This window comes from Colobus angolensis, unplaced genomic scaffold (genome assembly GCF_000951035.1).
Source record: "Colobus angolensis palliatus isolate OR3802 unplaced genomic scaffold, Cang.pa_1.0 Scaffold217, whole genome shotgun sequence".
Lineage (NCBI taxonomy): Eukaryota > Metazoa > Chordata > Mammalia > Primates > Cercopithecidae > Colobus > Colobus angolensis.
The window spans coordinates 6,497,362-6,514,705 of NW_012115344.1; the positions used below are offsets into that span (position 1 = coordinate 6,497,362).

General features: G+C 37.3%; 1 protein-coding gene across 1 annotated transcript in view; it reads left to right on the plus strand.

The window, feature by feature from the left end:
* Positions 1–17,344, plus strand: part of ARHGEF38 (Rho guanine nucleotide exchange factor (GEF) 38) — a 127,007-nt gene that overhangs the window by 100,170 nt on the left and 9,493 nt on the right. The window contains exons 8-13 of the mRNA XM_011943260.1: positions 2,824–2,928; positions 4,373–4,492; positions 7,818–8,129; positions 15,047–15,190; positions 16,014–16,212; positions 16,346–16,605. Coding sequence (XP_011798650.1) covers positions 2,824–2,928; positions 4,373–4,492; positions 7,818–8,129; positions 15,047–15,190; positions 16,014–16,212; positions 16,346–16,605 — 1,140 coding nt within the window. The remainder of the gene's footprint in view (positions 1–2,823; positions 2,929–4,372; positions 4,493–7,817; positions 8,130–15,046; positions 15,191–16,013; positions 16,213–16,345; positions 16,606–17,344) is intronic.

Here is a 17,344-nt window from a genome sequence, read left to right on the forward strand (position 1 = left end):
TCAGCAATGAAGCATTTTACTGTTAATCAGAAAATCAGCTGCATAGGCTCGACGGGAAAAGAGATAAATCTCAAATCAATCAATTTTGCACTTGTCAGCAGCTCAGGTGAAATATTGGTAGAATTAGGGTATAAAGCTATTACCCAAGAGGAAGATTCTATTCAATTCATCGTACATATATTGAACTCCCTTGCACCCAGCACCATGTTAGAGATTGGGAATACAAAGATGAACAGATGTGGGTTTTGAATTCAGACTGCTTGAGGTTGAATCTTGATCCTACTACACCATGGGTAAGTTTCTTTAACTCTCCATATTAACCAGGGTAAAGACCACATATCTGTTCACAAAGAGATTCCAAAGGCATAGTAGGCTAAATCAGGTAGTTGTTTATTTCTCACTTTCTCTCTCTGTTTTATTTTTTTAGAGACAGGGTCTTGTTCTTGCCCAAGCTGCACAAGAGTGCAGTGCCATTATCATAGCTCACTGCAGCCTCAAACTCCTGGGCTCTAGGGATCCTCTCTCCTCAGCCTCTCGAGTAGCTCAGACTACAAGCATGTGCCACTGCTCCTGGCTGCTGTCTCTCTTTTAAGAGTCCTGAGACGTGAATCCAGATGAGCTCTGCTTCATAAGATCCTTCAGGAACCCAGTTCCCTCAGTGATTTTTCTAAACATATTGTCTTCATCTGCCTGGTTGAAGCTGGATTCCTGCCATGTCTTCTTTTGAGTCCCAAAGAAATGTTATAAGGCCAAGATTCAGACATGAAAAACAAGGCTTCATCCACATCCTATTTGCACAAACCTGGTTACCAGGGCAGAGACGGTTGCAAGGGAGTCTGGGAAATGTAGTCTCTAGCAGGGCAGCCAAGTGTCCAACTTGACTAGAGGTGTGCATTCTATCAGTAAAGGGACAGCAGGAGGAATGTTAACAATCTCTGACACACCTTCTGAAGCTTCTGTTTCTTTATCTCTAAAATGGGATTAGTCATAATTCCATTGTATATGTGTAAGGATTACAATGAGAAAATGGAAGAAAGGTTTCAGCAGTGTCTGGAACATGGTCAGTGTTTAACAAATGTTCGCTATTATTTTCATTAAAACAACAATAGTTAATCCGAAACAACCAAAATCCATCAGTGGAGAGAATCACTTAAACCATTAACCAGGGTTATGAGAGCAAACAGGAGAGAGCAATTAATTTTCTACAGTGCGAAGAATAGGAGAAAAGGGAGGATTTACAGAATGGGTGACATTTGAACTAGTCCTTAGAAATAAAAAGGATTTTGCAAGGCAGGAAATGAACAGCAGCATATTCCAGCAAAAGAAAACAACATGGAAAAAGGCTTGCTTATAGGAAAGTAGAATTGGGCAATATTTCTCTCAGTGTGATTCTTGAACCTTCTACTTTGGAATCATCTGGGTCCTAGCCAGATGATGTATAAAATAAAATATCTGGTGATGACTCCTTGGAAACTGCATTTTAAAAAATCTGCCCTAGCGTATTGTTATACACACTAGACTGAGTTGGAGCATAGCAACCCTAAGGCAGAGGATGTTGGATTTTGTGGGGATTACAGAGAACTCTGCTGCCTATTTAATCAAAAGCTTTCTAAATAAACAATATTAAGAAATTTAAAAATAAAATAAAATGTCACCATTTTTGATCCATTTAGTTCTAATATCAACCATCTTAAATTTAAAAACATATGAACCAAGAACTGCTATGGTTACGACCCAGTGCCAAACTTAATAATACATATCCTATTCCATAAAGCATTTGCATGTTCACACAGATTTTGCCAGGATGAGGCTGGTTCAGATCTTGTTTTGTAGCCATTTTAATTGCCAAGAAATACTGCTTGCTATTAATAGCAGTAATAAATGTGTGCTCCTAGAAATTGCCACAGCATAAAAAGCGTATCTTTCTGAATTCTAGTGGATGTACATGAAAGATGACAAAAAATAACTGAGTACATGTGACACACTCTTAACTCTGCTGAGTTATCTTAACAGAAGGACTCTTTTTGCTAAGATTATTTATTATCCTTCAAATTTGAGTTGATAAAGAATTTCCACATTTCTTTCCTTCTTTTTTTTTTCTGAGACAGAGTCTCCCTCTGTCACCCAGGTTGGAGTGCAGTGGCATGATCTTGGCTTACTGCAACCTCTGCCTTCTGGGTTCAAGAGATTCTTCTGCCTCAGCCTCCCGAGTAGCTGGGACTACAGGTGCTCACCAACACGCCCAGCTACTTTTTGTATTTTTAGTAGATACGGGGTTTCACCTTATTGGCTAGGCCAGACTTGAACTCCTGACCTTGTAATCCGTGCCCCTTGGCCTCCCAAAATGCTGGGATTACAGGCCACATTTATTTAACCATGAATCTGAGAATATTTTCTAAATAAGCACTGTGAAATAAATTGGAATGAATCACATGAACAAAACAATAAGTTCTAGTCAATAGATCAAATGTGGCTATTTTATAAACCCAAAAATGTGATATGGTTTGAGTCCATACATAATATATGCCATTAAAAACTACAGAGAAAGTTTTACAATCCCACATCTACCATGGCATGGGTGAAGCTATGTGGAAATTAACAACAGCAATTTGAACTACAGGACTTGGCTTTGCAACACTAACTGAGCATCAGTTGTGCTATGTACCAACAGAGGCAGTATGTGTTAAGACAGACAGCATATCATCAAATGTTTTCATATCATCAAAGAATTTTCTTTTGTAATGTGCTGGACCAATATGGTCTGTGATATTTTAAAAAATATGTTTCATTTGAGTTATGAAAATAATTTCATATATATTTTAGGTTAAAGACAATACCTTTAATAGAGAAGAAAAGCTGTTTAGAGCTTTAGAAAAGACTGTGAGGCTTTGTGTGAAGAACATTTCACTCTGTCTTCAACACATACAGGTAGGTGAGACACAACTGTTTTCAGTGTTCTACAGGAACGTATGATACAAAGCATTGATTTCCATGGTTATTTTGAAGAGTAAATGTGACTGTTCCTTCGTTTATATTATGACACTGGATCAAAATTGGAAGGATGCAAACTGCTGGTAAAGGAAACCAATATACAGAGGTGTTTTGCTGTTTGACCTCTTATTTGCTCCACTCCCTCCCCAGTCCAAATAGTCATATTGTGGGACTTTTTGCTCAGATGATTGCCTTATGGACCATCAGCATGCTTTCTTTATAAGAGAGATGAGTTCATTAACACAAAATTGCAAGAGACAGAAAAGTTGTTCGTTTGTACCAACACATGTCTTTGTAGTACCTAAAATAAGTACAAACATCAATATAAAGGAAAATAAATTGAACTACAAAATCCTATTAACTATAATATGCAAATGCTCCCATGAGATTATGTTAGAAAACAGAAATACTCCCAGAAATTTCCAGTCCCATAAGAAGTTGTCCTGACCCTTTGAGAATCACTGATTTCAACCAGCTAATTGGAGTACAGTATGATTATGCTCAGTAGAAAAACCAGTCAGGTTTCTTCTAATGGATCTCATAAAGAGGAAACAGTGTCCTTCATGCCACCTTGACAATGGCTATGACCATGAGACATAGAAAGTTATATGTTACATGTTACATGTCAATCAGTTACTAAACGATCCCCTTCTGTATTCCAGAAGTTTTTCTCTTGTATATCTTGGATATCTGTTTCTGAAGCAGTTGTTTGCACTCTTCGATAAAATATCAGAATGATTTGGAGACAAGTTTCCATGTTATATAAGAGCATGTACTGTTCTGTTCTTATTTATTATCTGATACAAAGCCTGCCTTACAATCAGGTTTGCTATTTGCTTCCTGAAGTGCTGCCTTCTGTGAAAAGAAAACCAAAAACAGTTATAACAGCCAGAGAGCAGTGAGAACCCTGTCATTTATGTATCCTTCAAGGAGTAAATGGCTCTTGGGAACATCTACAGGAAAGTCTTCTATTTCCACTAATTGATTCAACAAAAAATGTGAGCATCTTCTCTTAAAGACAGCATTAAATTTTCTAAGGAAAAGTGATGAATTTAAATCAAAGGGGAGTGATTTTTAAAATAAGGAATTTGTAAGAATTGCAAGCTAAAGAATAGCTACTGAGGGAATTTAAGATGGACTGTTTAATCAAAGAGATCCATATACAGAGTACTATGAGAAAGTGGCATAAGGAAAATGTAAGGAAATATATTCTTCCAAGCAACATGATTGCACAGAGCATTTATAAAATGTTTGTTGTTCCTTTTTTTAATAACTTCTCAGTGATAATTAAGGGTTATGCTGATGAAGTCCACATTTGGGATACGTTAATCATACTGACCTCAAAACTTGCCATTTTTGTGACTTTGTTTTTGGGTTTCAGGATGCCATGCCCCTGGCTCTGCAGAGTGTAATGGACCTTCAGGAGATTTCATACAACAAAGACGATGAGATGGGCTATTCTGAGACCCTAAGTAATGCCTTAAATTCGTGTCATGACTTTGTAAGTTATTTATATTCACAGATAAATGCAAATTAAATAGTGAGGTTGAAAGGAAAGCTGCTTTTCGTTTATTCTGGAGTCAGAAATAAAACATGCACTCAAGCAAATACTAATGTCAAAATTAGTAGATTTAAACAGGGGATTTTTAAAATCATTTAATATTTTTTAAGTGGATTAGTGAGGATTTTACTATGATGGAAATTTAAGAGGACCACAGATTGTGTTTCTAGGGGTAACCAGTGGCAATGCTGTTTTTAAAATCAATATTTAGTTTATGCCTGCATGTGAAATGTTAATAATTTATTAAGTTACAAAGCTATGCTTTTCTTTTTCTTTTTTTCTGGGACAAGATCTGACTCTATTGCCCAGACTGGAGTGCAGTGGAACAATCTCAGCTCACTGCAACCTCTGCCTCTCGGGCTTAAGCAATCCTTGCTTCTCAGCCTCTCAAGCAGCTGCAACTACAGGGGCACACTACCACATCTAGAAGATTTTTTGCATTTTTTGTAGAGGTAGAGTTTCACCGTGTTGCCCAGGCTGGTCTCAAACTCCTGGGCTCAAGCGGGCTATGCTTTTCTTAAACAAGTCTCTGGAAATGCCTTGAGTCCTTACAGAAAGGGCAAAGGTACTCTCTGAGGATATGACACTTATTAACACACTATATATTGGAAGGCAAAGTCTTCCTATTGAGAAAGACTTTTATTTGAGAGTCATATGTTATTTATTTTGTTCCATGGTAAAACATTTATTTTCTAAGAGTTCTATAAAATGTATCTTGGGAATCATAGAAACATGCTTGAGCCAATAACACATTTTAGTAGTAAGTTACTCTGGGTAATATTAATTTTAATTTCTGTAGGTATTATTATTTCATAGCAGCATTTCAAGAATTATACAGAAGGTAGATCATCTTGAAAGGGGCATTTTTGTGTTGGCATTATAGGCATTTTTGGTAAGACAAATCTTCATGGAGTGGCCCTTTTATTGGAGGATGTTTAGCATTTTTGGCCCACCAGGTTCAAAATCTCAGTAACATCCCCCCACATCAAGATGCTGTGAGAACCAGTGAAGAGTCTCACATACTTCCAAACCCTAGGAAGTCATACAGCCCCCAGTCTAGTAGAAAAACCACACAGAAGCATTTTGCTTTTCTGGCACTGGGGAATGGAAAGTCAGGCTTACATCTGAGCTAATATGATAGAGAAACAGGTCAATGACGGATGGATGGATGGATGGATGGATGGATGGACGGACGGATAGATGGATACAGACAGATAGATGATGGTGATGATGAGATAGATAGATAGATAGATAGATAGATAGTTTTTTTATGGTATATGTTTAATGGAAAAGGTGTGGCTAGTTCTTTATGCATTTTCTGCATTTAATTACAGAGGGCACACATTCTAGAAAAGTCTTTAAAGTTTGCTCTTTAGCTTAATTCCAATACACTAAGTTGATATGTATTTATTGAGTAGCACTTGAAAGTGTGGTATGTGGCTTCTTTCTCAGCAAGCATGCTGCAGACTTTGATAGAAAGAAGATAGAAGGTGTCTTGCATACCTTGCCTAAAACCATAAGATGATTAATTAGGCTAAGTTAAAAAAATTGTGAGAAGGCTCGATATAAAAGTAACTTTTACAGATAACATATATAGAACTCTTTTTAAAAATCTAATATTAAGAACTCAAAATCTATCTAAAGGCAGAGCAGTTATTCTTATCTGACCATGAGTGATACATATCTACACATTTTGTTAGGACAAAATATTAAAATCTAGTTCTTATTTGTTCTAACCACAATTCCTGTGTAAAGGTGAATCATTTTGTGTCTATGAGTCACTGGATCTTATATATGTATAATTATATTGCAATACTGTAATTAGATTACCTGTAGAATCCAGTCAAGTCACAAACATAGTAATTTATCCCAGATATAGTAAATACAGTAAATAGATTCTTTGTTTACTAAGGGACTCATTAAACAGTCTGTGGGTGTATATTGATTATCTCATAAGCTGGACATCAAATTTAATTTGTGTTGGCTATTGCTGGTGCCAATAAGAGATTGGTTTCTCTCTCTTCTAGATTTCCCATGAGTTCAGACCAAGTTACCAGGGGCCATTTAAGTTAATTAATGCAATCTACTGCTCAGATACTGATTCCCTAGGATATCGTTTGGGTTACAAAAGAGAAACCTACTTCCAAATTATCATAAAATATCATATAAGCATGCATGATAAAGGGTAAAGTAGGACAGTCAGAAAATGTAAAACAGAAGTGAAATAGAAGAAATCAAATCTAGGATGATCAGGTTATGTCATGAAGATGGGCAGTTCTATGAAGTTCATTTTCAATGATTCAGGCCAAAAAGTGTAAACAATTTAAGACACAGAAATAGCATCAGCTTAGTCCTTTAATGTATTTAAAACAGAACTTATAGGCCAAGGTGAGAGAATTGCTTGAGCCTAGGTGTTCAAGACCATCTTGGGCAATAGAGTGAGACCGTATCTCTACAAAAAAATTTTAAAAATTAGCCAAGCATGGTGACACATTCCTGTGGTCCTAGCTATTTGGGAGTCTGAGGTGGGAGGATGGCTTGAGCAGAGGCTGCAGTGAGCTGAGAAAGTGCCACTGCAATCCATTCTGGGCTACAGAGTGAGACCCTGTCTCAAAGTTAATTAATTAATTAAAAATGAAACAAGTTACAACTCTGTGGTCTTTTCTGTCTCAAGGTTAAAATACCTTTATTAAGGGGTTGCTATCTTTATAGGGGATATAATTCCACTACCAAAAATAAGCCTCCAGGGTAGCCAGGGATTTAGGGCTGATATGGGAAGAATAGGGTACAGTCTCCTATGGGATTAACTATATTCCTTTTGCTGCCAGCAAAAGGTGGGAGTGATGTGGTGAATCTTTTACACAGTTTTGGTAGTCAAAGGCTAGAGATTCCCCCTACCCTCAAGTGCTGGCTCTGGGATGAGAAAGAAGGGGAATGAAAAAGTGTTGAAGGAGATGACAATGACAAAACCAAAGACTGTAGAGAAAAAGGTGGAGTTATATTTTGGGTGAGTAGGCTTTAACTTTTGAATTCCTCTTCCTGCTCACTGTTTAGGTTCAATGTTACAACCTAGAGTGCCTGTTTTAAGTCTTTGAATAGGTTTAGCTAGACACAAAAGTGATCAGATCCTCTTTTAACCTGTCTAGGGCTTTCCTGTTTCCTTTTGTGCTTCTCGTGGGGGAAAAGGTAAGCCTATCAATAGCAGCACTGGACAAGGTATGGGCTGATCTTCTCTCCAAAATGGGCTCTTTTTTTCTTTTGGCAGGCATCTCACTTACAGAGGCTCATCCTGACGCCCTTGTCAGCCCTGCTGACCTTATTCCCAGGGCCTCACAAGCTCATCCAGAAACGCTATGACAAACTGCTGGATTGCAACAGCTACCTGCAGCGATCAGCAGGAGAGGAGTCAGACTTGGCCAAAAAGGAGTATGAGGCCCTCAATGCCCAGCTTGTGGAGGAGCTCCAGGCGTTCAACCAGGCTGCTCGGAAGATTCTGTTGAACTGTCTGTGCAGCTTTATCACCCTCCTTAGGGACCTGATGCTCGTGGCACAGCAGGCTTACTCCACACTTGTGCCGGTAAGCACAGCACCAACACTCAGCTACCTTGGCCTACTGGATCTGCTAGAAACCACACCCATACGAAAGCCCTGTTCAGAGTGTGGACATGTGTTCAGTGTGGTGTGTGCGTGTTTATTTTAACTAAAACCAGTCAGATAGTCTCCTGCTCCTTATCTGTCTTCTCCATGGGAAGCTCAAAGAGGGTTTCCTACTTCAGGTTTGCGGTGACTTACACACTTGTAATTCTTTTTTGGAGATTCCTTTTCAAATACCAAACATCTTTCAGCCTTGCTCCACCTGACTGATGCAACATGAAGTTTATCAACAATTTATATTTTGTATTTCTTTCTGATCAATCGTTCTTAGATGTTAACTATGACTATTTAAGATATGGCTCTAAATAGAAGGCCATCTCAGCATAATGAAAGATGCAGGATAATGTTCAAACCATGCTTTGTTTTGATTTCATTTTTCCCCAAGAAAGAGAAGCCTGGTTGTGTGTGTGTGTGCAAGAGTGTGTGTGTGTGTGTGTGTGTAGCTTCGCCTCCCATTAGGATATAATTTTATAATTATTTTCCTGATGAGGAAGAAAGATATTTACAATTTATATCAACTTCTTAAAAATTAGTTTGGTTTCTTGGCCCTACATTTCCAGTACACTAGTTCTCAACTGAATGAGATGGATAGCTATTCAACGGGTAACACCTGGAGCAGAATTAATTGTCCCTACTTTAATTTCTATTGTGCATTAATTAACTTTTAACTTATACTTTGAATTAAATTAAATTGAATAAACAAGGGCTATGTTTACAGGGTTCAAAATTCAAAATTATGTAAATGTATAATCAGTCTCACCATAGCTGTTCCTCTAGCATCCCATTCCCCACTCTCATCCCATTTTTATTAGTTTATTTTTATGCATTTGGTGCTTTCTCATGCCAGTAAAAATAAATGCAAATATATATTTTTATTTCTTAAAAGTAAAAAACAGCATATTATATATACCATTCTGCAACTTGCTTTTTAACAATATATTCTGAGAATGCATCTATGATAGTACATGGAGAACTTCCTCATTCTTTGTTGTTTTTTTTTTTTTTTTTTTTTTTTTGAGAAGGAGTTTCACTCTTGTTGCCCAGGCTGGAGTGCAAAGGCTTGATCTTGGCTCACTACAACCTCCACCTCCCAGTTTCAAGCGATTCTCCTGCCTCAGCCTCCTAAGTAGCTGGGATTATAGGCATGCGCCACCACACTTGGCTAATTTTTGTATTTTTAGTAGAGATGGGATTTCTCCATTTTGGTCAGCTGGTCTCGAACTTCTGACCTCAAGTGATCCACCCACCTCGGCCTCCCAAAGTGCTGGGATTACAGACATGAGTCACCGCACTCAGCCTGAGTTTCCTCATCCTTTTTACAGCTTTATAGTAACTTACTGCATGGCTATATAATAATGTATAACCAGTACCCTATTTTTAAAATAACAACTTTATTGTGATGTAATTTATATACCATAGATTCCAACTATGGTTGGAATACATAAAGTATACAATTTGATTATGTTTAGTATATTCATAAGAGTTGTGCAACCATTGCCATAACCAATTTTAGCACATTGTCATAGCCCCCTAAAGGAAACCTGTACCATCAACATTTTCCCCAACCTCCCCAGCTCTAGGCAACTATCAGTTTCCTTTCTGCCTGTACAGATTTGCCTATTCTGGACATTTTGTACAAATGAAATCACATAGTACATGGTTCTTTGTGGCTGGCTTCTTCTATTTAGCATAACATTTCAAGGTTTATTCATACTGTAGCATGTTTCATTATTTCATTCATTTTATCGCCAAATAACATTCCATTGTATGGATATACCACACTTTACTTATTCATTTGTCAGTTGATGGGCATTTGGGTTATTTCCATTTTTTGGCTGCTATAAATGATGCTTCTGTAAACATTCAAGTTTTTAGTGGATATATGTTCTCATTTCTCTTGATTACTCTGTATGCCTAGGAGTGGAATTTCTGGATCATATGTTAATTCTATGTTTAACCTTTTGAAAAACTACCAGCCTGTTTTCCAAAGTGGCTGCACCATTTTACCTTCTCAGCAGTATTGATTGAGAGCTTCAATTTCTCCATACATCTTTATTATTATTATTATTGCTATAGCTATCCTAATGGGTGTGAAGTGGTATCTCATTGTGGTTTTTATTTGTATTTCCCTGATCAGCACTCTGTTTTAAAACTTATTAAATTTAAGTAATAACTTATATACATTAAACTGCACCGGTCTGAACCGCACATCTCAATCAATATTTGCATATATACATGTGTGTAACTACCACTCAGATCAAGATATAAGCCCTTTCCAGTTCCCCATAAAGATCACGCATGACCATTCCCAGGCACCTAAAGGTAACCATTTTTCTAACCTGTATTACCAAATATTGTTTGACCTGTTTTGTACTTCATGTAAATAGAATCATACAATATGTATTCTTTTGTGTATTAACCTGTCCCTATTGATGAGTATCTGATCTATTTCCAACCTTTTTCTATTACAAATAATGCTGGGGTCATGATACGTGGGCAGATGTATCTATAGGACAGACTTATAGAAGTGATAGAAGTGAGATCTCTGTGTCAAAGGTTAAAGACATATGTAATTTTGCTAGATATTGCCAGATTCCCTCCTTAACTGTGTACCATTTTGGATTCCCACTTGCAACATGTAAGAAAGCTGATTTCTCTGGATTTTTGCCAATCTAATAGGTTTCAAGTGTAATTTTAATTTGCATTTCTTTAAGTATTAGTGAGATTGAAACTCTTCACATTTGAGGGCTATTTATATTTATCTGCCTGTGAGTTAGTTGTTCATGTCTTTTACTCCTTTTTCTTTGGGTTCTTGGTATTTTTCTCCTTAATTTCTAACAGCAGTGTATGTGCTAGGGAGATGAGCCTTTTGTTGAGATATAAATTGAGACTACTTTTTCCAAGTTTAACTTTGCCTTTGACTTCACTTGTGATTTTTTTTCATGCTAATGTTTGTGTTTTAAAAAAATGTAGTCAAGTTTATTAATTTCATTTTATGGCTTCTAGGTTTTGAATCTTATAAAGGACTTCCATATTTTGAGGCTTCGAATAAATTCAGCAGTGTTTCCTCTAGTATATTTAGGGTTTCATGTTTTTTATTTAAATATTCAATCCATGTAGATTTTATCCTGGTTCATATTGTAAAATATGGATTTAATTTTATCTTTTTCCAAGTGATTTTCCAGTTGCCCCAACACTATTTATTTAAAAATAACCTCTTGCTACTACTTTCTCAATGAACCACATTTAATTTGCAAATTATTTGGATAATTTCATTCTGAGGTCATGGTAGAAGGTGGGTTCATAAGCTCAGAACAAAACTGAGCTTTGGCAGGAATTTACTAGTCAGAAAAGACACGTTATTTTAGGTATCTTTGATCCCCACTTTGAATCATGTGATTTTTAAAGGCATTTTCAGTTTCTATTTTAAATTATCTGAGTATCTTTCACATTGCAGTCCATAGCCGAACAAAAGTACAGAGATGCTTTGTTTCTGAGAAATTACTAGTGTCTTAAAGTAAAAGGCATTTTGGAGAAGTTATCCTCGTTAAAATTATTTTATTCTTTATTTTATATGTACTATGTGTATTTAAACTTTTTATTTTGTGATACTTAGAGATTCATATGCAATTGTAAGAAGTAATACAGAGTTCCTGTACAACCTTCACACAGCTTACCCGATGGTAACACATCTTGTATAACTACATGTATTTCTGAAATGCAGAATTGAATAGTGATTAGAGAACACTAGAGTACCTTGTTTTAATACCTGCTCATCGCCATACTACATTGTATAAATTAGTGTATCCCTCTGTTTAAATTTTCTCATATGAATTAAAATGAGAATAATAATGTATATAATTTTTAAGTTTTTAATTGTATAAAAAATAACACAATTTACCATTATAAGAATTTTTAAGTGTACACTTCAGTTGTGTTAAGTATACTTATATTGTTGTGTAATAGCTCTCCAAAACATTGTCATCTTGCAAAACTGAAGCTATACTCATTAAATGAGTCCCCATACTCCCCTCCCCCAAGTCCCTGGCAACCATCATTCTACTTTCTGTTTCTACAACTTCGACTGCTTTAAATACCTCATGTAAATGTTTGTCTCTGTGACTGTCTTATTTTACTTAATATGATGTCCTCTGTTTGTCTCTGTGACTGCCTTATTTTACTTAATATGATGTCCTCAAGATTCATTCATGTTGTAGCATGTGATAGGATTTCTTTCATTTTTAAATCTGAATATTTCATTGTATATAAAAACCACATTTTGGGCTGACACAGGTGTGGTGGCTCATACCTGTAATCCCAGCACTTTGGGAGGCTGAGGCAGGCAGATCACTTGAGACCAGGAGTTCGAGACCAGCCTGGCCAACATGGCGAAACCTCGTCTCTACTAAAAATACAAAAACTAGCTGGGCATGGTGGCACATGCCTGCAATCCCAGCTACTCGGGAGGCTGAGGCTAGAGAATCTCCTGAACCTGGGAGGCGGAGGTTGTGGTGAGCCAAGATTGCACTATTGCACTCCAGCCTGGGTAACAAGAGTGAAACGCCGTCTCAAAAAACAAAAAACACATTTTGTTTATCTACTCATCTGTCAATGATCATTTGGGTTGCTTCTATTTCTTGACTTTTGTGAATAATGCTGCAATGACCATAGGTGTGCAGATATCTCTTAAAGATCCTCTCTCAATTATTTTGGATATATACCCATAAGTGGGATTGCTGAATCATATGATAATTATATTTTTAATTTTTTGAAGAATTCAAAGCTCTATTTTTAATTTTCATTTTTATTAGAGTTATGCATACACATAATTTAAAGATTCAAGTAGTTATTCAGGTTTGATGATGAAAAACAATTGTCCTTCACTCTCTTTATTCCATTTCTCCTGCCTCAGTAGTAACTACTTTCCAACTCTTTTAGATGATTCTCTTGGTATTTACCTTCATATTTAAAAATAAGACTCTTGTGTTGTCATTTCATTATTAATGCATTTTAGGTATAATACACTCCACTATGAAAAATGAGGATTTAGCTCTCTTTTCTCTCTATATCCCCACATCTGCTATATTCAGATAAACTCTTTCTATCCCCCCTTCAATACAGTTATGACATAGATTCGGTTGAGTTAACATTCAGCATGTAAAGTATGTGATTTGTGTATTAGTCATGATTCCAGTAGGAAAAACAATGCACTCAGGTTAGGCATTTGGAGAAAATTTTAATAAAGAACTATTTATAAAAATGTGAGTATGGCACAGGAAAACCTTTAGAAATAGTGCCATACCCTGGGCAGGAATAGCGGTTGGGGGTACAACAACAATTAGGTTTAAAGAAATTTGGGGAGGGAGCAGTCATAGCAATGGTAGAGAGAGAGGTGTGTGGATAGGGTGACTTGATAGGAGCTGTGTGTTTCTGTCAATACTACCGAAAGCAAAATTAGGAAATAAATATCCTTATCTCATTTTCTTCCCCCATTCTAATTTCCAACAGGTGCTCCTCATTGATGGATTGATTGAATCCATTTGGAAGACAGAGAGCAAGAACGCTGTTTTTGTTGTTGTTGTTGAGACAGGGTTTCACTCTGTCACCCAGGCTGGAGCGTCATGGTGTGATCACAGAGCTCACTTCAGCTTCAACTTCCAAGCAGTCCTCCTGTCTCAGCCTCCAGTGTAGCTGGGATTACAGGCGCACACCACCTCACCCAGCTAATTTCTTTCTTTCTCTCTCTCTCTTTCTTTCTTCTTTCTTTCTTTCTTTCTTTTTCTTTCTTCCTTCCTTTCTTTCTTTCTTTCTCTTTCTTTCTTTCCTTCTTTCTTTCTTTCTTTCTTTTTTTTTTTGTAATTTTTAGTAGCAGACCAAGTGCGGTGGCTTGCACCTGTAATCCCAGCACTTTGGGAGGCCGAGGCAGGCGGATCATGAGGTCAGGAGATCGACACCATCCTGACCAACATGGTGAAACCCCGTCTTTACTAAAAATACAAAAAAAAATTAGCTGGGTGTGGTGGCACATGGCTGTAATCCCAGCCACTCGGGAGGCTGAAGCAGGAGAATCACTTGAACCAGGGAGTTGGAGGTTGCAGTGAGCCAAAATCACACCACTGCACTCCAGCCTGGAAAAAAAAAAAAAATTGTTTTAGTAGTGACTAGTTGCCTAGGCTGATCTTGAACTCCTGGGTTCAAGTGATCTTCTGGCCTCAGCTTCCTGATTAGCTGGACTTCAGGCATGCACTACCATGCCTGGCTAAGATTTAAAAATTTTTTAGAGACAGGGTCTTGCTACATTGCCCAGGCTGGTCTCAAACTCTTGGACACAAGCAGTCCTCTTACCTCAGCCTCACTGTTGGCTATGATTACAGCATGAGCCACTATGCCAGGCTTATCCAGTTTTTGAGGGGTAAGGATGTAAACTCCATTTCTTTGTAGGGAGCATTGTTGAAGAATTTGTTTTAAAACCAGCACAGGCTCTTAATCAGTGCTCCTTCTTTTAGCTGCTTTCCCTTGCCACCATCCTACCCAACCACAAGGGAGGCATCTACTGTCACAAGCTCCTGAGCTTTTCTTCCAAGACTTCATTCCTATTTTTTCTCTTCTGTTCTTTTATTTAGACTTGAAACTTAAAAAAAAAAAATGCTTATCATGTTTGTGGGGTTTCTAGAGACAATAAATTAGACCATATTTATCTAGAAGTTCTAACATTGCCCTAACTTTTCACAATGGAACTATCATATACCTCCTCAACTGTTCATCACAACTCAATACATTTAACACCTGATATGATTATCTCATTGTCTGGAAACAATGCCATATTATTTCTACCTATAGGTGCCACTGTTGGTTTCAAGCATTTCTGAGATTCAGAATCAAGTACTAGAAGAGGTCCAAAATTTGAATTGTGTGAAAGAAAACAGTGCCACCTTTATTGAGAGGAAACTCAGTTTTGAAAAGAAGAAGCCTGTGCAGATTCTGGTGAGTTTGGCAGCATTCACGACAGTGGTAACTTTCACCTCTTTGCCTTGTCCAGGTCATATTATCATACTATTTTCCAGATCACTTATCTCATTCTAATATCCTATAATTTATGTATGTGTAGAATTTCTTGTACATTTCTATCCTGTATATCATAAGCTCCATAAGAGCAAGGATTTTTTTTTTTCTGCTTTGTACATAATATATCCCTAAAATGCCTAGATGACTAAAATGGTGCTTGTCACAAGGTAGGAGGCACTCAATAAATATTTGTTGAATAAGATTTTATGAAGATAAATCATATAGTCCAGCCCTTTCCTTTTCTACATAAGGCACACCAGGCCCCAGAGATAAGTGGCTTTCTCAAAGTTTCTTAGGGCCCGAGCTGATGGGGGAGTATAAGCCTCTTGATTCTTGTCTAATTTGCTGATGATATTTCCCAGATAAAGACATTTACATGTACAATGTACTTAACTGAATATTATTTATCAAGTGCTTAATATGCAAGGGGTTGTCTACAGAATGGCAAAGAGTTAAAAATGGTTGTGCAATATCCAAGAGAGATTAGAACCTCTGTCTTCTTATTCTTGTTATTTCTTCTCTACAACACTGCCCTCCTGTGCTTACTGGAGACATTTTTCACTGAATAACTCAGCTGGGTACTTCACAATAATAACCTGCTCTATGCCTGCACCTTGAAATAATCCTCTAAAAATATATGACTTCTACATTTTAAAAATCTCCAGGGAAAAAATATTTACCAACTCCATGAGGATTTTATTATGTGTCTATTTAAACCAAAACTTCTCCTTATTTCTCCCAGCCAGAAATGCCACGTCAAACTGACATTCATCGTTCCAAACTTCTATCCACATATAGTGCAGAGGAACTCTATCAAGCTAAGCGCAAGTGCAATGCTACACAAGAATATGACATCAATCTTCTGGAAGGAGAGTTGGTGGCTGTGATAGAACAGAAAGATCCACTGGGGAGTACAAGCAGGTGGCTTGTGGACACAGGAAGTAAGTTTTTCCCTAGAACTACCACTCTTCTTTAAACTGAGATTTTCTGAGGGACCTCCATGTGCTTCTCTGAGCACATGTTTGGGAAGAGTACACTCATGAACTTGGTTCTTTCTTTTTATTTCCCATCCAGATGTGAAAGGATATGTTTATTCCTCCTTCCTAAAACCCTACAATCCAGCAAAAATGCAGAAAGTGGATACTGAGAACAGGTTCTGTGATGATGATTTTGAGAACATCAGCCTCTTTGTGTCTTCTCGGCCAGCTAGTGACAGTGTCACAGGCACCTCAGAAAGCAGCATTGGTGATAGCAGCTCATCTCTTAGTGGCACATGTGGAAAGTTTGAAACAAATGGTACTGATGTTGACAGTTTTCAAGAAGTAGATGAACAGGTAAAAATTTGATGTAAAAATATGTGGTTGTTCAAATCATGAAAGAGTCTCTCTCTACTATGTTACTGTAACACTTGGTGGAAAGGGGTCAGCTTTGACATCAAGGAGACCTGGCTCTATTAGCACATACTTCCAGTGGATCTTTTTGTAAGGAGTTTAATTCCCTGAGCCTGTTTCCTTAAATAAAGCAAAAGATTGGAGATAAAGTGTGTATGTAAAGTAGCCAGCACAAAGTAGATACACAATAAATAGGAGCTATTACTATTACTACCCTGCTGTTACATACTTAGAGCAAAGTGTCTTTTTATACTCCCCCATTAAAAAAAAAAAAAGAAAACAGTTCAATACTGAACAGATTGCTGCCATCAGTAGCATGTGGGAAATCGTCCATGATTCCTCTAAAAGCAATATCTTCATTGAGCTATCTAGTAATTGGCCATTTTTAATCTCATGTATAATGCCACACACTATATGCTGAAACTTTTTCTTTCTTACTTTTTTTTTTCTTTTGAGATGGAGTCTTGCTCTGTCGCCTAGGCTGGAGTGCAGTGGCACCATCTCAGCTCACTGCAACCTCCACCTCCCGGGTTCAAGCAATTCTCCTGTCTCAGCCTCCCAAGTAGCTGGGACTACAGGCACATGTCACCACACCCGGCTAATTTTCGTATTTTTAGTAGAGACAGGGTTTCACCATATTGGTCAGGCTGGTCTATACTGAAACTTTTAAGAGTTATATTTC